The 20,310-nt window shown below is 33.4% G+C and overlaps 3 protein-coding genes and 1 long non-coding RNA gene across 7 annotated transcripts; 2 read left to right on the top strand and 2 right to left on the bottom strand.

Annotated features, from left to right (window-relative positions):
- Positions 1 to 527: 527 nt before the first annotated feature.
- LOC133670257 (uncharacterized) lies at positions 528 to 4,939 on the bottom strand. Its single transcript, XM_062090783.1, has 2 exons — positions 4,466 to 4,939; positions 528 to 1,096 (listed from the first exon to the last, which is right to left on the bottom strand). The coding sequence occupies exons 1-2, from the start codon at positions 4,740 to 4,742 to the stop codon at positions 783 to 785; spliced, it is 591 nt and encodes a 196-aa protein (XP_061946767.1). The 5' UTR covers positions 4,743 to 4,939; the 3' UTR covers positions 528 to 782.
- Positions 4,940 to 7,268: 2,329 nt separating this feature from the next.
- Positions 7,269 to 10,923, top strand: LOC133669207 (uncharacterized). Of its 3 annotated transcripts, none has more exons than XR_009833851.1 (9): positions 7,269 to 7,648; positions 7,989 to 8,129; positions 8,216 to 8,311; positions 8,394 to 8,520; positions 8,885 to 8,994; positions 9,235 to 9,315; positions 9,608 to 9,690; positions 9,862 to 10,136; positions 10,393 to 10,923. XR_009833851.1 is itself a non-coding variant. In XM_062089260.1 (8 exons), exons 1-8 carry the CDS (start codon positions 7,340 to 7,342, stop codon positions 10,079 to 10,081), a joined length of 1,167 nt encoding a protein of 388 aa, XP_061945244.1. In that variant the 5' UTR covers positions 7,269 to 7,339; the 3' UTR covers positions 10,082 to 10,923. The 3 variants fall into 3 exon arrangements, 1 of the variants encoding a protein (XP_061945244.1); XR_009833850.1 differs by having other exon boundaries at positions 10,309 to 10,923; XM_062089260.1 differs by having other exon boundaries at positions 9,862 to 10,923.
- Positions 10,924 to 11,055: 132 nt separating this feature from the next.
- LOC133669208 (GPI-anchored protein LLG1-like) lies at positions 11,056 to 13,149 on the top strand. Of its 2 annotated transcripts, none has more exons than XM_062089263.1 (3): positions 11,056 to 11,340; positions 12,000 to 12,056; positions 12,525 to 13,149. In XM_062089263.1, exons 1-3 carry the CDS (start codon positions 11,313 to 11,315, stop codon positions 12,878 to 12,880), a joined length of 441 nt encoding a protein of 146 aa, XP_061945247.1. In that variant the 5' UTR covers positions 11,056 to 11,312; the 3' UTR covers positions 12,881 to 13,149. The 2 variants fall into 2 exon arrangements, with proteins under 2 accessions (XP_061945247.1, XP_061945246.1); XM_062089262.1 differs by lacking the exon at positions 11,056 to 11,340 and adding an exon at positions 11,351 to 11,879.
- A 2,510-nt stretch (positions 13,150 to 15,659) lies between these two features.
- LOC133669259 (uncharacterized) lies at positions 15,660 to 16,739 on the bottom strand. The gene is made up of 2 exons (XR_009833860.1): positions 16,389 to 16,739; positions 15,660 to 16,016 (listed from the first exon to the last, which is right to left on the bottom strand). It is a non-coding gene; the product is annotated as an uncharacterized LOC133669259 (long non-coding RNA).
- Positions 16,740 to 20,310: the final 3,571 nt, after the last annotated feature.

Raw genomic sequence — 20,310 nt, 5'->3', positions numbered from 1 at the left:
TAACTAATAAATTAAACCCATGCATGATCCAACAATCTAGATTTTTTTTTCCAGTCCAACCAGCAATATTTATAAAATGATTAGTGTATCCACAAAGAATTGATATTATTTATGACCCTACAAGCAATCATGCAAAAAAAATATCCAGATTCCTATGTATAAATAAAATAATCCCCTTCTCGATGGAATAATTTTCTTAATAAATACGAGTAGTGGTGGTTGATTATCTATATTCACTGCATCTCTTTTATCAAGGAGCCATCGCATCTCCTGTTCATTTTTTTACTATACTTTCTACATGTTTGGAGAATGGTGGACTGACTTGTAGGCCAGTTCTATCACCACAGAATTTTCTCACAAGATGCCTTTGGTGCTCAGACAACCCTTAGTTTCTTCCTGCACTGTAAAGCAATGGTGAATCCTTTCAACCACCGCTCAAAGTGGACGTATGGGCTCCATACCAATACCATTCCTTGAGTCAAGAATTCAAAAGTTCTAGATTGGAAGAAAACATGAAAAGCCAGTACTTGGTGCAGCAAATGAAGGCTGGATTTGGTCCACGCCAGGTCTAATCAGCTCTCATTTTCAAACCATGCATTGACAAACTTGCTTGGTTGGTCAAACCAACTAGCACTTTCAGGAAGCAAACCTCAGCCAAAAATTACAAAGAAGTAAGCACACAGCTGGGAGGTAGATTTTATTCACAATTCAGAAAAAGAAACGGACTTGGAAACATAATAAAAAGTTGAATTCTTTCAAAGGAATTCTGTTACCAGCTTCCTCTATAAGAATTTCTTAATATTGGAAATTAGTGTGGTTTTGGGCACGGCACCAATGATTGCATCTTTCTTCTCCCCATTCTTGAAGATGATGATTGTTGGAATGCTTCGAATTCCGTACTTGGTTACAGTAGAAGGACTTTCATCGGTATTCAACATGAAGCACTTGAGCTTCCCACCATATTCTGTCGATAGTTCAGCTATCACTGGATGGATTATTCGGCAGGGTCCACACCATGGAGCCCAAAACTCGACCATCACGGGGCCATCAGCCTCGATGACAAGTGACTGCCATGTTTCATCAGTCACTGTAGGAACTGAGATTTGAGAATCAAGGAAAGAGGTCAATTGAACTGTGATATAGAGAACTCATTGGAGGGCGTTATAGAAACAGAATAACAGCAACAACATGAATGGAAGTGGTGTGGGGTAACTAGAAACAGAGATCATTAGTGGTGTAATTCAACGTATTTCGCAGCCAAGTGAGAACATGTATGGTAATTAAAGTTCTAATCTGGAAGCTATTCCTGCATAGAGGTCCTCAAGGATTTTTCATAAATATGTTAATTACTTTGAGAGAAAACCCAAAATAATATATATAAGATACAACTAAAACAGGAGCATGAGGTAGTGGTTGGTACGCTGGATAAAAATAGAATAAATAAGATAATGTTTTTGTGAAGTTATTTTGTGTATTTTTGTACAGTATAAAATTTTTTTGTTTTTGTCCAAAACCATTTCAAAATACTATCAGGTGGATAAAAATAATTATTAACATAGTTTTAAAATTTAACTTGGGGTCAATATCCAGGACAAGAACTGGGTTACGGATTGAAAGGGTTAACCCGGGTTAAGTAACCTAAGTCAACGTATGAATAAAATGATTATTATCATAGTTATAAAACCTAACACTCGGGGGTCGACCCGAGACAAGGTCCAGGTCACAAGTTGGGACGGTCAACGCAAGTTAACGTATGAATAAAAATGATTATTATCATAGCTATAAAACCTAACTCGGGGGTTGATCTAAGGCAAGGTTCAAGTCACGGGTCAGGATGGTCAACCCAAGTTGATCCAAATTAAAAAAAAAATCAAAGCAACCTTGATTTGATAAAAAAAATTAAGAAAAAAAGTCAATGGGTTTTTTACTAGTGTTTTATCTCAAGTCGATCCGAGTTTTTTATCGAATCAATCCTTTCTCTATATTTTTAAACTTGAACCAGTCTAGGTCCTGGATTTATCAGGTCTCATTTAGTGTCCACCAAACAAAAAAATAAAATAAATTATTCAGTTTAGTTCAAAATACCCCATACACAAGACAATAGAGTCATTTTTCCAATTTTATGCAGCATTCAGTCCAGTTATTTGAATGCAAGAGCAGAATAATATGTACGACCAATTACTGGTAATTACATTTTAACAGGAAAGCTGGAGGATATTCAGAATGTTTTAATATGTCAGAAGTTAAGGAATGTGGTAGCAACAGGCCATTTTTTTAGGTACACATCAAAACCAAATTCAGAAAACCAGATGTTGATGCGTAAGGGGTGTTTATGATAATAATAAAAGTTATTTTAAAAGTATTTTTTATTTGAAAATATATTAAAATAATATTTTTTATTTTTTAAATTTTATTTTTAAAATAAATACATAAAAATAATTCAAAAAAATCAAAATTTAAAATAAAAAAAATCAAAATTTTTCAATAGATGAGCCATTATGCAAATGGAAAAAGAAACCAAAGAAGGAGTTAAACAAGCCTAATTAAATTACTAGTTTAAAAAAACCACTACATCTAGGAAGAGTTTCAAGCGGGCTGGGTCGAAGCGGTATTAGACACGAACAATACAGTCCAAGTTCTACAATATTTTATCAGCAGATAAAGAGATTGGGAAATCATAAAACAAAGAACCATAGGTAGGATGGTTTGGAAAGAACAAGCTTAATGTGCGGCCATTTCAAGAATCGAGGACACCAGTTAACGAGGAGGAAGTTAGGTCATTTTGCGACTTAAAATAGTATCAGAAATGCAGAGGTTCAAATCCAGTATTTCCTAAGCTTTCCGTGAAGTTGCAGACCATGCCAAGCCTTAAAGACGTATGGGAAAGCCTGGTCCCAGAGAACTAGTTCGAAATTTCCTCCTCATGTTGGCTACAGATTCCTGGCAAACCAGTGTTATGGGAGGGTAAATGGAGGTCTGACAAGTTAGTGAAATACATTAAGAAAAAAAAAAGTTCAGTGTACTCAGAATAGAACCAATGAGAACAGCTTAAAAAAGAGTGAACTTCAAGAAAAATGTTGCATTTCAGTCATTAGAAAAATGCTGCTAGGATAGTGAGTAAGCTAGCATGGCTTTGTGAAGCTAAAAAAAAACTTCAATGCAGCTGCCAAGTTTAGCTAATATCAACCAGCAAAACCAAAATGCCGAATATCAGGTCACAGTTCACACTGCTGTTTTTCTAGATTTGAATGTATAACTAGTTAGGTGACTTAAATTTTACAGAAAAAGAGCGCAATTGCACCAGAGCTCCAGCAATCGTATTTCATGAAGAGGGAAAAAAAATTAATAGAAGATTCCGTCCGATTTTAAGGAAAACACTTGAAATTAAAGGTACCACGAAAACAGTTTTTGTTTCAATAGAACCTTGATATTCTATGAACAAAGGAACTGTCGAGAGCATATAAAGCAAAGAAGAAGCAACAATTTCTTGAAAAGTGTACAAGGTTTGCAGTTGCCCACATTGGCCTAAGCATCTAAACTTAAAACATTTGGACACCCAACGTCATCCAAAATGGAGACATAATTACAGGAAAACCTTCCTGGATGTGATGAAATCACAAAATAACAAGAGAAAATGCCTCCAACAGCTTTTAATGTATCTGTGTGTAGACAAAGGAAATGCCACAAGCTCATTGTCAAACCTCACAGACTTCTCTCTACCACGCAAACTCCACCACCCCTGCCCTCTCCCAACTCCAAATTTCCCTGGAAAAAAATCCCTTCTTAATTCATAATTGATAATCCAATCTTTAACATTGTAGTTGCAATCTCCGGCCACCATCAATTATAACCACCCGTTCCTCATCAGATTTTTGTCACACTAAACATTAGATTTAATCTCCTATTTTACTGATCATGAAGGTGTCTTTAACATTCTCTGATGCAATTTTTGGTTCTAGAATTTCATTTCTCTGATCCAGTTCTTCCTTAAACCCCATTTGCGAATATGGCTCCCTGTTCCATCCTGCCTTATCAAGTTCGTTTCTTGAAAATAAAGAACATCTAGACATGCCCTGATACGCACTAAAAAGAAAGATTCAATCTCCTATTTTAATCATAAGAGAGCTCTCTTTTTAACATTCTTGAATTCATTTCTTACTTAAACCCTCCATTGGGCAACATTGGCCCTCCTCCCCAATCAAAGGTCATTTCCCGGGTATCGAGACATCCTCTAATTTACTTAAACCCCATTTACAATAAATTGGATCTTTGAAAAGTTAATGTTGATTATCACTGAATAAAACTCAAAATCTTGAGCTAAAAAGACCCACTTAACTTGGTGCAGTAATCGGAATCAAGATAGCACAAAATCATAAATAATGAATCAAGCAAAAGCACTAGAAGTAAAATAACAAGACCAAATAATAAGACCCAAAATTTAAATAAAAAAAAATGAAAAACTTACTATCAACAACAGTCTCTTGAGCTTCAGACACAATACGAGAAAAAACCTTAGGATTCCTCCTCGTATTAATGGAAACCAACGAAGTTGACAACTTTGAACCCATTTGGATCCTCAGTCCTCTGAACTCGGCAAAGGAAGCTGCCCCACCAAGGCGGAAGGGGAAAAGAAGCGCCACTGTAGGCTGAGGTGATGACATCATAATCACAGACTGAGGATTTGAGAGGGAGCATTTTAGGCGTGAAGAAGGGTAAGAAGATAGAACCATTGATGAGACCATTTTGAGAGCTTTTAGTTGAATGTGAGTTTTCTGTGTCTTTGGTTTCTTTATAGAAAGTTAGTTTGGAGAGGAAGCATGGAGGAGTTGGAGAGAGAGGGATAAAAAGAAGTAGAAGAAGGCGGCAGGACAAAGCTTTGAAATGCTAAATTCTCTCTGTTATTAACGACCACTGTCAGTTTGTACCTTGGAGTTTTTAAGGTTTGTTTTTTGGATGGAGAAAACGGTATTCGCAGTCAGCTTGCTTGTCAATAAAAATTAATTCCTTTTTTAAATGATTTTAAAGGTATTTTTTAAATGATTTTAAGGGTATTTGCAGTCAGCTTTAAGGGTTTTTTTAAATAAAAAAAATCGTAGGACCAGTATTAAGAGTAGCATTACCAAAATAAAAAGACAGATTATATTATAATCACGAGTGATTTCATGTATTTGATGATGAGGGTATCAATGCTTGAACCCTAGTCATGTGGGTTGAAGACAGCAATCAAATCACCGGACCTAGGAGTTATCATTTTAAACTACATATATTATACTTTATTGAAAATTATGTCTATGATGATTCTGAGTGTTTTACCCAATATTTTTGTATTTTGAAATACCTCAATTCAATAATAGTATGATAACTTAATTAAATATGTATCTAGTAAAATTTCATATTCTATATTCAATATACTTAGATTGAATCGTAAATTAAACTCAAGACACAATGTGTCTAGAAAAATTGTTATGCTCAATATATTTGAATTCAGTCGTGAGCTGAGCCCAAGATATCGTGGGTTTGATAAATCACATTAATTATTTTAGATATATATTGAGATAAATTTACAAGCATTATAAATTATAAATATTCATGCACGAAGGTCTGCTGAGTTGATTTGATGGGGTGACCTAGAAAAACTAGAATCAAAACTTGACTCGATTTGAGTTTCAATTTTAATTGGAAAAAATATTAATCTGATTAAATTAGATTAACTTGATAGGTTGATTGGTAACTTAGTTGACATAATCAAACCCGATTCAAAAAAGACTAAATCAGAACCAAAAGAATTTTTTTAAAAAAAAAAAGCAAAATGAAATAACATCGTATTAATAATAAAAATTATTTATTTGGTTTGATCCAGTAACCTAATAACTTGAATTCTTTTAAACATTAGATTTTATATCGAGTTTGACAACTATGCATCTATGCATAAATACAACTATTACTATTCTAATAACTAATACATCTATTACTATTCTAATAACTATATTACACCCATCAATACATCTAATATTTTTACTAGATAGGTAGCCCGCAGGCTAGTTTAAATTTCTCGTTACACAAAAATAAAATGTTCAGACAACACTAACATTTTAATAAAGTAAGAAAAATATGAAACTCAAGCCATTGATATGACTAAATTTAATAAGCTCGGTTAATTTAATAATATGATTAGAAAAAAAAACATTAACATTAAATAAAGCGATAAAATTTTTTTTGCAATGATTAACTATAAAAAATATGTTGTCACTACCATACTCAAGAGGAAAAGAAAAAAAAGTTTGTTGGAGACTTATTATTGTTTCTCTATGGACAACACCCCCACCACCAAAAAAGATCTCACTGAGACGAATTCAATACTAGTGTGAAAAGTTGCACGACAATAGTGACAAAGGTCGCACACATCATCAGAGCAATAACCTCGAAATAAAACCAAAGAAAATATCATAAAGTGAGCATTCCATACTTATATTTAATTCTTTAATTTAATTTAATTAAAAAATAAATTTTTTTAAGAAAAAAGCTAATTTTAACAAAGAATGATAAATAAAAAGACTTCATATAACTTGGGTTATTTTTAAAATTAGTATAAAATTCCATAGAAACAGATACAAAAAATCATGAAGCCCAATATCCTATTTAATAAATGCTAAAGGATTAAAAAAAACATGAGTTTAGAGGGGGGGAGGGGGAGGGGGCTAACCTAGGCAAATCTCTTGAACCGGGATTAATTTCTCAAAGTCACCATCCTTGAAATCCTAAACTTTAGTTCAACTAGGAAACTTAATTCACAACCAATTTAATATTGAAGTATGCAATCCAAAAAAATATCAATTTTTAAAAAATCAGAGTAAAAAAAACAGTAAAAATAAATAATGATCAAATGTGATAGAAAAAAATTAATAATAATATTGTGAAAAACATCCAATCTAAAAAATTATCTCGAATAAAACATGTATCAATTAAAAGAATACAGACAAATCTAGTAGATGAAAAAAAATTAAAAGATGATTTTTAAAAAAAAATTAATTTTATAAATTATTTAAAATAAAAAAAATCATCATTACACATTTACTATCCATAATGTAATGGGTTGGGTGTATTTTTTTAAAAATTAATAATAATAATTTAGTTTAGTTTAATGCTTCTCAATCTCCCCCTTTATGTTGGAACCAGACCAAATTTCCATCTCTATTTCAATTGAATGAAAGCCCAAGCCCAAGACCAAGACCAACCTTATAAAGAGTGTGAGTGAAATATTCTTTGCTTGAGGAAAACGCGCCGTATCAAGAGAGACCAACAAGCTAAGCAGAAAAACAAAAACCCACCAAAACCCACCATGCTCTCCGTCTCAGCAACAAGGCCATTGACATTCAAAATCTCTCCTCCATCTCCAGCCTTCTCTCTCAGAACCCACATGGAGTCTCCACCAAGAACCCACTTTACCCCTACTTCACATTCTCCTCAAACAAACCCTGATATAAAAGACACTAGTGATGGGTTTACCATAACTTTACAGGAATGGCAAGGATGGGGTGCAGTATCTCCACTACCTGCTAAAGTTGTGGAGATTGTTAAGGATTTGAAGCTTTTGGAGAAATCGACTGAGGTCCAGATGAGCTTTAGTGGGCATCGTGGCAAACTAGAGGTAATAATTTTGTTAATGAGCAAAAATGGAGGGATTTGATGGAAGAGATTCGATTTTCATGTGTTATGTTGTGTGGTACTGTAATGAAAACGAAGTTTTTGTGAATAGCATTTGTCTTGGGTTCAATTCACTGAGGTTTGTGTTCCTGTGAATGGAAAGATCGGTTCTTTTTGTTTATTTTGCCTGGTATTTGATATATTCAAATGGAGCAATTGAGAATTCATATAGATTTTTTGTGCTGATGAGAATCATTGTTTTGATAAGCTATAGTGTAGTTCCAGTGGGTGTGTTTCACATGGCTGAAAGTCTCTTTTTTTGTGTATATTCTGTTTTGAATTAGGGGGATTTTGGAATGCAAGAGAACAAGAAACATAGAGCAACATATCAGGCTTTAGGTGATTCTGAGAAGAAGCTCCAGTTCTTTTCAGCTCGACAGATAGCTTGTCGTTTGCTTGGAAGTAGAGGTTACCTCTGCCAGAAGGTATGTGCTTGATGTTCAATGGTACGGTGACATTTTCGTGGTGGTTGGTGTGGCCTTTTAATGGGAATTAATATATTTATTTGCAGTGCTGGCTTCCTCTAGAAGAAGATTGTATGTGTTCAAAAGTCAAGCCCAGCTCTCTATGGCGTGGCATAAGGTTTTGGTTGTATATGCATCCAAAGGTTAGCATGTCATGCATTAGTTCTTGTCCTGAATGTTGTAACATCCTTTGTGGCCATCAAATGTTCAGTCAACTTTTTGCAGGATTTTCTACGACAAAACAACACTGGAAAGTTGTTATGGCAAGTACTTGGTGTTGAATCAGCTACTTTATGCCTCTATGGGATTGCTGAAGATGAAGAAATAATGTGGAATGCATGTAAGATTGCAGGTGTGTTCAATATATGCTTTGCAATACACTGATACAAAATGTATGTCTGCTTTGTCTGTCACTTCTTTTGACTGCTATGAGAATCTTTTTCTGCTGGCCAAAAAAGATGCACAGAAGCTTTGAGTGTTTTAAGCTCTCCATGAAGAACTTTTACGAAGTCAACATTTATTCAATGTATGGTCATTTGATCGAATGGGTTTTATATTTATGTGCTGGAACTTTATTAGAATTCTTTTTTTAGCTAAGGTGATGCAGTTAAGTAATTTTCTTTATTTGAAAACTTTCTGCTTGGTGTTTATTTCTTCCCAACTCCACATATTCAACTTGCAGAACCACTGGTTTAAGTGATTGATGCAAATTGCAGGAAAGGACAAGGTTTGGTGCCTTTATCCCAACAAGAATGTAGCAACAAAATCAGTGCAGGATGCTGTTTGTCAGGAAATTTCAGCTGATCCAGAATGCAACACAACCATGGTACTCTTTTCTCACAGCTTTAGTGTAATTGCTGTGTTTATTTGATAATATCTTGTCATTGATGGTTTTAAAATATCCTGACATTAAATCAACAAACATATCCCAGGATGTGGACTATTCCGAGCCTGCAAAAAATATTAATTTCCTTTAAATTCAGGATGAAATTTCTGTTCTCATGAAAGCTCTCCTCTTCTTTCAGTTCAACTACGTGGTAATACTTATATTGCTTCTCTTTCACAGACAAATGAATATAAACCTTTAAATTTCATTTTGATTGATGGTACATGGAGCAACTCTGCTGCAATGTTCAACCGCTTAAAGGTAATACTTCAAAGCACCTTCTCTGTACCTTATCTTTTGTCTAGTGTGTGGCAACTTGAATTCCAGGTTAGACAATTCTTAGGGGAAAAAAAATGTGCATGCTTTTCCCCTTCATCTCATCTTCTTCTATATGCCACATGTACGTGTATAAATTTCTGAACCCTGGCACTAGTTGTTACAAGAGCATGCTGGTTTTGCTACCATACCCTTATATTATAAATATGGGGATGTTCATATTAATAAACCTTAAGCTGTTTTCAGGATTTCATTGACCTGTGTGTTCTCTGTGCAGGAGAAGACAAAGTCAGTATGGGGAGTGGAGGATCTTCCCTGCATATCCCTCTCTGCAGGTGTATCTACAATGCACAAACTTCGGTGAGATATACAACATAGCCTGATCTCTTCTGTAGGGGCTTCTACACATCAACTATTTGTATTCATACCCCTAATGACTCCCACCACTTCCTTCTCTTCTCTTTGGCCTTTTGCAAAGCCCTTTCATTATATTAAACTTACAAGTAAGCATGAATGGCATTTTATTGGCAGGCCCCAGCCATCATGGGATCGTACCTGTACAGCTGCAGCAGCCATTGGCCTGCTGTCCGAGCTACAAGTACTTCCACAGTTCAGCTCCTGTGGATTGGATAAACAGAATGAAGCGCTGGAGAATGCTGTAGATGTTTTATTAGAAGCACTAACTGCTCGACGTCTTAGGATGGGCCGTTCCATAACCCGAAGACTGAGGCACAGCAGCAACATCTGTTAAGGCCAACCTAAAATTGATATTATTTATCTGCAGGGAAAATGTTAAAACTACTGAGGTATTCTGCAATTACTTATTTGAAATCTTTTTCATATAGGGTGGTTATAAACAGATGAATGATTTTTCAAATCTTTCCAGTTCTGTTGTCAGTGCTGCTATTATTGACTGCTTTTATGTCTCTCAAAATGGAATTCATTCGTCACAAAATTCAACTTTGGTTTTGTCTTCAGTGCCCATTCATCCTCCAGCAGCGTGCTCGAGCATTCTCTTCAAGCAACAATCTCCTTAACATTAAGTTGTTCTTTTTGTTATAGGTTACTGCGTTTCTCTTTTGGCCATGATGCAGGCTTGTGAGGTGCATTTTGTAATTTCTAAGCTGCACCACGTGGTTTTTCTCTTCAACCTCTCATTGACTTTGCAATTCAGAGAATGATGGGATACTGGATAAATCTGAGAACACTGGTACTAATTGAAGTCATTTAGTAGCGTGCTTTATAATCAGCTCCTAGTTCGGTAGTTCCTATTATGTCAAATTGGAAGACTATGGGAGAGGTGGAGGGCATCATTTGCAATGTGCAGAAATAGCTGCAACCAGAAAGCATACAATAATGCAGTGGATTTTCTTCCCTTGTGTACTTCTGAGAGTTGGTTCGCTTTGATTTGACGTTTTACACTGTAATGGATAACAGCATCTTCTAACCCATATATTGCAGCAATTTTGGCTCCCTGTATTTGGCTTTTATAATTACGTGAATTACATAAGAAATGTTTGTAACTGCTGCAATCCAACAGTCTTGTGGTTCCTTTTATTACATCACGTTAAGGGAGAAATGTTTTTCTTTTCATTTTTCCGATGGTAAAATTAGACAATCAGCAGGGCAGGGATTTTGCAACGAGCAATGCTTTAAGCATTGCTGTGTTTCTGTTATAGATATCTTGAATGATTTCTTGGTATCATATCACAATGGTTGAGTTGTCTGCTTGAAATCTGTTGTAGTCTTTATTCAAATGTTTTAGAGGAGTAAATTGTTAAATGGTCACAACTCACAAGCTTAAGCGAAACAGTCTTGTCTGGAAATTGGAACTGGATTGCACTCTTTGCTTACTACTGATACTGAAATTCCTCAGCTGATCTAGCCTGTGTAGCAAATAGGCAGTTCCAGGTATGCTATTGGGCTGCTGGTGCTATAGGCCCCTGCTTGTGATTTGGATATAGTTTTGAGCTGCTGCGGATATGATGAGAGTTCGGCTGTTATTTGGAGGTACATTAGCTGCATATGGAAGTATTTGTCCTCTCCTCTAGGTTTTTTTGCTGCCTTTTGAGATCAATCAACTGTATTATTAATGTCCAAAGAAAAAGGAAATATAAGAGGGTATGTTGAATTTATTAATACTTGAAATAATAAATTTCTATGTTAAATTTAATGATTTATAACTAACAATTTAAGCAATATGCCTGTGTTACTGTTAGAAAGCTGATGGTTGCTTGCCACCATGACAAGTTCATGGTTGTTTGCCTAAACTCTTTCACCACCACTCGTGTAAATGTTCTTTCCGGCTAAAAATAGTAAAACAGAGAATACGATAACACTGTTTTTTGGCAGCAAAAAGAAAAGAAAGGAGGGTCATTTCTGGTCTAAGGAGGGTTGGAGATCAATTTAGATCTCCAAAATTTTATTTAAAAAAACAAAACAAAGCTAAAAGAAAAGGAAAAGCATGGCTAGTAATTTTAATCCATGGTTTTATCTCATTTGCTTCTTCTTCCTTGCTGGACTTGCCACCTCTTCCTCGTTCATTTCCTGTATGAATCATATACCATTCATATCACATCATAGCATTGTATTAGCATAACATTTTGGATTTAATCTCATTAGTTCTCATGTTGGTTTTCTTTCCCTCTATTTGCAATTGAAAAATGCAGATGATGCACTTGATGTTCATGGAGGTCCCGGCCGAACCCTCCTTCAGATGAAAAAAGGTAAGTTTTCCTTCTATTTTTCCATTTTTCTTTGGGAAAATTGTAATTTGATGAACGTACATGATTGAAAAGGAAAAGGATACAGAGAAATCTGTTTGTTTCTGCAGAAACAAGCAGATTTCTAGGATTTGCCTAGTTAATATCTCAATGACAAGAAAGTTAAACGTTTCTCCATTTCATCCCCCTTTTGTTAATTGTTTGTTATTGATTCTTGAACTGATATTTTAATTTCTTGATTATTAGCGTTGAGGATAGAATATTACTGTTGCATCCCATTTGCTAAGGTGATCAAACATGTACAATTTTTGCATTGAATCACTTGCCTATCTTTCTATGCTGAAGGACTATTTTCTTGGAGAAACTTAAACCAACAGCCGATATCTTAGGGTTGATGCATTATGGGGTTATTATCAATAAAACATGGCCCTATGAATTCTCATGTTTTCCTCAATTTCCCACTATTTGCAGCATGCAACATAAGCTTTGAAAATTTGGACTACAGTGTCCTCACAGACAAGTGCAAAGGACCCCAATACCCAGCCAAGCCATGCTGTGATGCTTTCAAGGAATTTGCTTGCCCTTTTAGTGATGCCATAAATGACCTGGAATCTGACTGCGCTTCGACCATGTTTAGCTTCATAAACCTCTATGGGAAATACCCTCCTGGCTTGTTTGCCAATGAATGCAGAGAAGATAAGAATGGTCTTGATTGCCAAAATGTGGAACAATCTAAAAAGAGTGGAGGGGTTCAAATTGCAGCTGCTCAATCCTCATTGTTGATGCTCACAGCAGGACTAATAGTGTTGTTGTTACAATTGTTCTAGACTGTTCAGAGTGGATAGCCATTCATTTCCTAACTGATACACCTTCCTGTCTCAAAGTATTGCTTCATCAAATTATGGTTTCTCCATCGTTGTTTTCTCCACCACTGGGCTACAGTTTGGTATTCTATTAACTACTAAATGGTGCATAATATGCTATCCAATTCTTTCGACTTCGACAAGCCATGTACTGTCTTACTGTAAACCTGTGTGTAGCTATTTGACAATCAAAAGATATTCCTGAATATTAATGGATATAACATTACTATAAAGCTCTAATGTCCATTTGCTTAGTTGGATTTGAGAGGATCTCCATATGCTATCGACCTGGGTTATTCGGATTATAGATGTTCACTTGCCACCTGATATAATTAAAGATTCTGTGTTGTGTCAATGTCTGTCGTCCCTCTAAGAACTTGAAACTGCAATGTCATACTGCTGTAGTGCTGATGCTGCCAAATTTGCATATCTAGTAATAGTTCTCTCTCTATATTACTTATAAGGACGAACATGATTCTTGTAGCAAAGATATGTCATGGAAACATCAAGAATCATGTGCTAGGTTTTCTCAAAAAGCATGGATATTAGAGGGAGGACCACACATGATATGACAATTGGATGAAATAGCATCTGGACAACATCTGTTATTGCTTCCAAAACAGTCTTATAATTTTCTTCCCATGGCCCCTTACTTTCTGCGTCCGTTCTCTATCAAAATGCCAGCAGAAGGGTAGCTTTTATCTATTCCCAAATAACTGTACTATGAGACCCCTTTTTTTTTCCATAGCCTTGTCCATTCCTTGCACAAGTAGAATTGGATCCCTCATCTCCTTGTAGCAATTACCATGTAACTTTTCTGTTTTTAAAGTGGTTTTTTTAAAAAATATTTTTTAAAAAATTATTTTTGATACCAATACATAAAAAAAATTCAAAAACTTCAAAATATAATTTAAAACAGAAAATAATAATTTTTTAAAAACACGATTTCAAAAATATTCAAAACCGAGATGTTTAACCTTTTACCTTCATCAGTTTAATTAGTTTATAACCAGTTTATTCGAGCTGTATTCTCACTGTACAAGACAAGAGCACTCCCTTCTTGAGCAATACATCACCTCTCCACTGATCCAACAGTAAGCTCCTTGCACCTTTCTGGTCACTATCACCTTTACCCCCATTTATCACTTTCAACGAAAGGGCAAGGAAAAGAAAGTAAAAACCTCTTGGGAGCATTGACTACTCGTGGAAGCGACTAAAAGAGGAAGCCAATAGTTGTGTGAATTAGACCCATGTTAGCCAACAGTTCACGTCAAGCCCTCTGTAAAGTATGCTGCGACATCAGGCTCAGGCATGCTTGCAGGCCAATGAAAAACCTCACCGAAAGAAGAAAAGGCAAAAATCAACATCACGATCAAGAAAAAAGAAGCAAGCATCAATAGTGTGGCAAGAATGGTAGTGTCAATGGTGGGATATCTATAATTGCGGCATGATCAGCAAGTTTATCATCTTACTATGTCCATAAATGTTAGAAGCAGCTTGGCTCGCACAAAATGCCTGTGATGTGTATCCATTTTTACCACTCATTTTGCTTGGAAAGATGGAGCATGATAACATTTTGAAATCAAGAGCTAATATCTGTGCCTTGTGATTCAAGAATAAAGGGTGTTTCATGTGGAATAAATTCAGATTTGAGATCTCAAGACCTTCTATTATCTTGACTAAGCAATTAGCTTCGAATATTTTTAAAAAAAGTGTGATCACTGCAACCAATTAATGAATAAGTTCTGGTATTTAGGTTGCGTTAACATACTTGTGTTGGGAATCAAGAATACTAGTTTTATAACGTATTTGAAAGTCTAATAATAATAAATTTTTAAAGTATTTTTTTAATTTAAAATATATCAAAATAATATTTTTTATTTTAAAAAAATTATTCTTGATATAGGCTATCAAAACAATATAAAAATATTAAATAAATATTAATTTAAAATAAAATTAAAAATTCAAACTTTTTTCCGTGTTCATCACTTTGTTTTTTTGTTTCCTTTTCTCTTTTTGACCATTGAAGGTGGCACCACATCAAAGATTTTGCGTAGTTGGGTTCAAATTCAAAGATTTTGCGTCGTTCTTCACAATTCTTTTTAAAAAACAAGACACCACTCGATCATTTGTACCATTGATCCCATTCTTGTTCCACTAAATTTAGTTTAGCTTGTTCCAAAGTTGTCCGCAGACTACTCTCATCGTGTTTTTGAAAACTGCAAGCAAACAATTTCAAGCAAAAACATGGTGCCTAGTCAAGAACTTGGCATTCTTTGTGTTAGCAGATCAAGATTTCAGGCAACCCCAGATACCCAAGCAAGAGTTTGGTGCAAAATCAAGAATTTAGCCTTTCCATTCCATAGAGAAACTAATCTACTTATCATCTCAAGCTAAAATTATTTAAAAACATTAAAAAAAATCAATTTAATGTGAAAAACAACATGGAATACATGGAAGGACTTGACTTTTAGCTCTCATCCTTCAACTTGGCAAGGATAATTAATGACATTTGTCCTCACAATTCAATGAATATTCTTTGCAATTTAGAATTTCTTTTTTGGGACTTCTCCTCCATTGGAACCATATCTTTAAGGGCTCCAAAACTGTCATCCACATACATGATATAAACCCCATGATGCCTGCCTAACTTGTAATAAATGGTAGCTGAGATCTGTTGGCACTTGACCTTGGAGACCAATCGTTCTATGACACGTGGCAACCCGAAAAATAATAGTGAAAATAGCACAAAGAAAAATCAGATATTTGAATAATGAACAGGACAGACAATTTGAGTGAAAATACTATTACAAAATCTCAACTCAGGCATTACAGTCCACCCAAGAAAAAAAAAGTCAAACTTTCTTTATGCCATCTTTTTTTTTCCCCTCTGGATTAAAGAGAAAAGATGGGTATTAGCTAAAATTAGTACTGCTAATCAATATCATCCATGGAGCTATCAAGGCCAGATGACTCTCTGTCTCTCATCTCTTCATCTGTGAGCAGTGATCAGTGTTTCAATAAACCTCAGCCCGTCAAACCTTGGTGTAAATTTCTCCATGGAAGCAGGTCCTTGTTGGTCTTTGTTTGACCCAGCTTCCTGGAAAAGAAGAAAGAATCAAGCTTTTAGATTAATAGTGTACAAAAACAAAAATCAAACCCAAACTAACAAATAAGCTTGAATATATCAATAAAAGAAAAATCAAGCACCAAAAGGGGCGGATTAGGATTCCATGGATTTCAAGAAAACCAAAATTGAGAAACTGGAGTTCTTGAAAAAGAGAGGAAAAAAGATATTTGGCTTACAGGAAAGTAGAGGCAACAGAGAAGATAAAAGGCAAAATCTTTACCAACAAAGAAATTTCAAGAAAACAGGGCAAGTCCCAACAGAGAAAACAACAAGGAAACCAAATCCCATGAAATATTTTCAAGAAAAGACACAAACCCAGAATTCTCTTGTCAACTGTCTTACCTTAACATTAGAGTTAAAACTAGGAGAAGAGGAAGAAACAGAGAGGGCAGTAGCAGAAGCTGCAGCAACCGAAGCAGCAAAAACACTTGATTTCTTCATTGGCATGGTGATTTGTCTGGAATTCAAGAATTTGGTAATTGGTTTCTTGGAGAGAAGGCTAAGGTGTAGATGGAGATTGAAGAGAAGTGAAATTTGTGATGAACATGAGGCCAGTGGTGGGATTTATAGAAGGTGAAGGGTAACTTTCGAAAATTTACGCGGCAACTATCCCCTTCTTTGGACATTAAATTTACAATTTTGACTTCGAATTTGTGCTTGAAAATATATTTTTTATTACTAATTTGTCCTTCAATTTGGAAGCTATTTTAGGCATTTTTAATTAATAGATTTATAAATGGTCTTCAAGAGTGATGTTATCATGCATGAATTTGATGCATTGACCAGGTCGTGGTCAAATTTATTCAGCACATGGTTGTATTGGAGGGATTTTTTAAAATATATAAATAACTATATAGATGACTTAAAAGGTTAAGTTAATTTTTTACCAACATAAAAAATTAATGATCTGATTATAGTTTTAAAATTTGATCCAACTCGGTGGATTGATTTAGAACCTGGCTGATCCGGAGCTATAACCGATCCAAGTTTGTGAAAAAATAAGAGTAGTTAAAAACATGACTAACCCAGTCGATCCGGCTAGTTGACCCGGTGACCTAGTTGACCCAGCAAGACCCGATTGAAAACCCGGTTGCAACCCGTTGATAATTTTTTTATTTTTACCAAAACAACATCGTTTTAATTTATAAAAAAAATTGAGGTTGACTCAGGCCTTGGACTAGGTCGACCATTGAGCTAGGTTTAAAAACACTGATAACAACTTTAAAATGAGAAAAACAAAATACAAGATTTTGGTAAATGAAAGAGGATAAAATCAATTAATTTAATTTAATTTAAAGAAAAGATTCCTTTAAAAAAATCTAACAAAGACAGATTAAAAAAAAAAGACAACGGGTGTTATTTTTAAAATAATTGAAAAATCCCACAATGAAGTGAATTAAAAAATAATAAAATATTGTAGGAAGAAACTAAAAACAAAAAAGCTTTAAAAAGAGAGGGAAAAAAAAACAAGGAAGCCCGATTGAAGCTAGTAAACCTAGGTTAATATTTGAAACCTGCAACCTATAAAATTTTAGACTCTGACTTAACTAAGAAGCTAAACATTCAGCCAATTAAATGTTTTAGAATGAAACAACAACAACAACAACAACAATAATAATATAAAAAAAACAATCTAAGAAAATATTGCAAGGTAAAAGAATAGCAATAAAAAATATATATTATATTTGATAGGAAAAAAAACTCAAGAAGAATTAAATTGTAAAAAAAAATCAAATTCAAAAATCATTCAATGAAAAAATAATAATAATTAAAAGAATAAAAACCAAGTTTAAAAGATAAAAAAAATTTATAAGGAATGAATTAAAAAAAAAAATTTAGTTTCATTACTTATTATAAAAAACCAAAATGAATTCAAGATAATGGAGACCAAATCTTGAGGATGATAACTTGAGAAGCTGATTTGATTCTTTGAAACGCTACCATGAAAGTCGAGTAAGAAAGAGGCAAAAAGGAAAAGAAAAAATCTATACACACCCCAATCACAACTATGCAAAATGCGCCGCCGTTTCAAGGAAAGGATGCAGAGGTGCTTCAGCCAATGCCCTAAAAGCTAGGTTTTGGCTATCAAACGGCGTCGCGCGTGCCTTCCAAAGATATCAATATATTTGTCTCTGTTTTTTTTATTTATCAAATTACCCTACTGCCCCAATAAAACTCAACAAATACCAAATAATCAGATGCAAAATAAAGCATTAAAACACTAAATTGTTTTAGCTTTATATATAATATTCTAACATGTACATTGCCATTTTTTTTTATAACCATGTTGATATTTTATATAGTTAAAACTAAACTCTCTTCTTGTAATTTATTGTAAATTTATTAAAAAAATCTTTGAATTTAAAAATTAAGTTTGAAAACTTGAGAGATGTTAAAAAAAATGAGCAAAGATATTAATGGTGATTAAGCTATATATATATATATCATAATTCATATATTTCTATGAATCACCAAGTTTATATACAGTCTATCATGTATACAAGTAGATTAGTTTTTGGTGTTGATTTTAATCCAATACGAGATGACATGCATGCGCGCTGCAGCGGGCTTATAAAACAAATACACTTGATAGTGTTATAATTGTGAACCAACGCTAGATAAATAATAGAAATTAAAGGTATAACGGAGAAAATATTTCATGACAAAAAAAAAAGTTGTGTTGGTGATTAAAAACTTAGAGACTAAATAAAATGATTTGTAGCAATCTACAGTATTTTGTGATGAAAGATACAGTGTTTTCGCCACATGATTTAGCTTTTCAGTTAATAAAAAGCAAAAAAAAAATGACAAAGCTAAATTTTCTACCAACTTAAAATTAAAAAAAAATCAACAAAGATAATTTTGAAAGGAAAAAACCCGTGAAAAAAAATATTATAGCAATTGACAATGTTTTGTGAGGAAAACTATAATGCTTTTTCTAATAAAATAAAATAAAAATCATTTAGAGAAATATTGTAACAATCCACAATGTTTTGTGAGGAAAACTATACCGCTTTCCTTATATGATTTAGCTTTATTGTAATTATAATTCTTAACCAACTCAATATTAAAAAAAAATCGACAAAGATAATTTTGAAAAAAATCATAAAAAAATACACAACAACAATTCACAGTGTTTTAAAGAAAAAAAATTACAAAACTAAATTCTTAATCAGCTCAATATTAAAAAAAACGACGGAGATAATTTTAGAAAAAAAACAAAACAAACACAAAAAAAAAATCATGTTGGAAACACTGTAGCAATTCACAGTGTTTTGTGATGAAAGCTACAATATTTCCCCACATGATTTAGCCTTATTTCTAATAACTTGTAATTATAATTTACAAACAACTCAATATTAATAAAATAAAATTGAAAAAGATAATTTGAAAAAAATTATAACAAAAAAAATCATGCAGAGAGACACTGTAGCAATCCACAATGTTTTATGAGCAAAGTTACAATGCTTTTCCTATATGATTAAGCTTTATTACAAAGTTAAATTCTAACTAACTCAATATTAAAAAAAATAAAATCAACAAAAATAATTTTGAAAAAAAATATTACAAAAAAAGAAAACACAAAAGAAACTGGAAAAAAACTATGTGAGAAAAAACTGTATCAATCCATAGTGTTTTGTGAGGAAAAACTTGTATTTACTTGTAATTGCAATTCTTAATCAGCTTAATATTTAAAAAGTAAAATTGACAAAGATAATTTCAGGGAAAAACATAACAAAAACAGGAAAAAAACCATGTGGGAAAAAACACTGTAGCAATCAACAGTAATTTTCGAGGAAAGTTACAGTGTTTTCCTCACATATTATAACTGTAATTTTTAACGAGTTTAATATTAAAAAATAAAATAAAATAAAAGATAATTTCGGAGAAAATCATTAAAAAAAACCATGCGGAGAAACATTGTAGCAATCACCAATATTTTAAAAAACATATTACAGAAATAAATTCTCAATTAGCTCCATATTAAAAAAAATCGACAAATATAGTTTTGAAAAATAAAAAATAAAATAAAAAAAACTATGTGGAAAAATATCGCAGTAATCCACCGTATTTTTAAAAAAAATTACAAAGCAAAAATTTTAACCAGGTCAATATTTAAAAAGTAAAATAAAAAAATAATTTTGAAAAAAAATAAAAAAGAAATGAAAAAATAGGAAAGTTGAAAAAAAGTAATTTTGAAAAAACAATTTGAAAAAAAAAAGAAATAAAGGAGAAAGTTAGCAAAAAAAAAATGCATTATAGA

Source organism: Populus nigra, chromosome 12 (genome assembly GCF_951802175.1).
Source record: "Populus nigra chromosome 12, ddPopNigr1.1, whole genome shotgun sequence".
Classification (NCBI taxonomy): domain Eukaryota; kingdom Viridiplantae; phylum Streptophyta; class Magnoliopsida; order Malpighiales; family Salicaceae; genus Populus; species Populus nigra.
This window is presented reverse-complemented; position numbering and strand designations above follow the sequence as displayed.

Bases quoted from the DNA above. Each gene is read 5' to 3' on its own strand.
- LOC133670257 (XM_062090783.1), bottom strand. From the start codon at position 4,742: ATGGTCTCATCAATGGTTCTATCTTCTTACCCTTCTTCACGCCTAAAA. The intron at 1,097-4,465 runs GTAAGTTTTTCA...CTCAAATCTCAG, and splicing joins TCAAGAGACTGTTGTTGATA to TTCCTACAGTGACTGATGAA.
- LOC133669207 (XM_062089260.1), top strand. From the start codon at position 7,340: ATGCTCTCCGTCTCAGCAACAAGGCCATTGACATTCAAAATCTCTCCT. The intron at 8,130-8,215 runs GTATGTGCTTGA...ATTTATTTGCAG, and splicing joins GAGGTTACCTCTGCCAGAAG to TGCTGGCTTCCTCTAGAAGA. The intron at 8,995-9,234 runs GTACTCTTTTCT...TCTCTTTCACAG, and splicing joins CAGAATGCAACACAACCATG to ACAAATGAATATAAACCTTT.
- LOC133669208 (XM_062089262.1), top strand. From the start codon at position 11,795: ATGGCTAGTAATTTTAATCCATGGTTTTATCTCATTTGCTTCTTCTTC. The intron at 11,880-11,999 runs GTATGAATCATA...TGAAAAATGCAG, and splicing joins CTCTTCCTCGTTCATTTCCT to ATGATGCACTTGATGTTCAT. The intron at 12,057-12,524 runs GTAAGTTTTCCT...CACTATTTGCAG, and splicing joins CCTCCTTCAGATGAAAAAAG to CATGCAACATAAGCTTTGAA.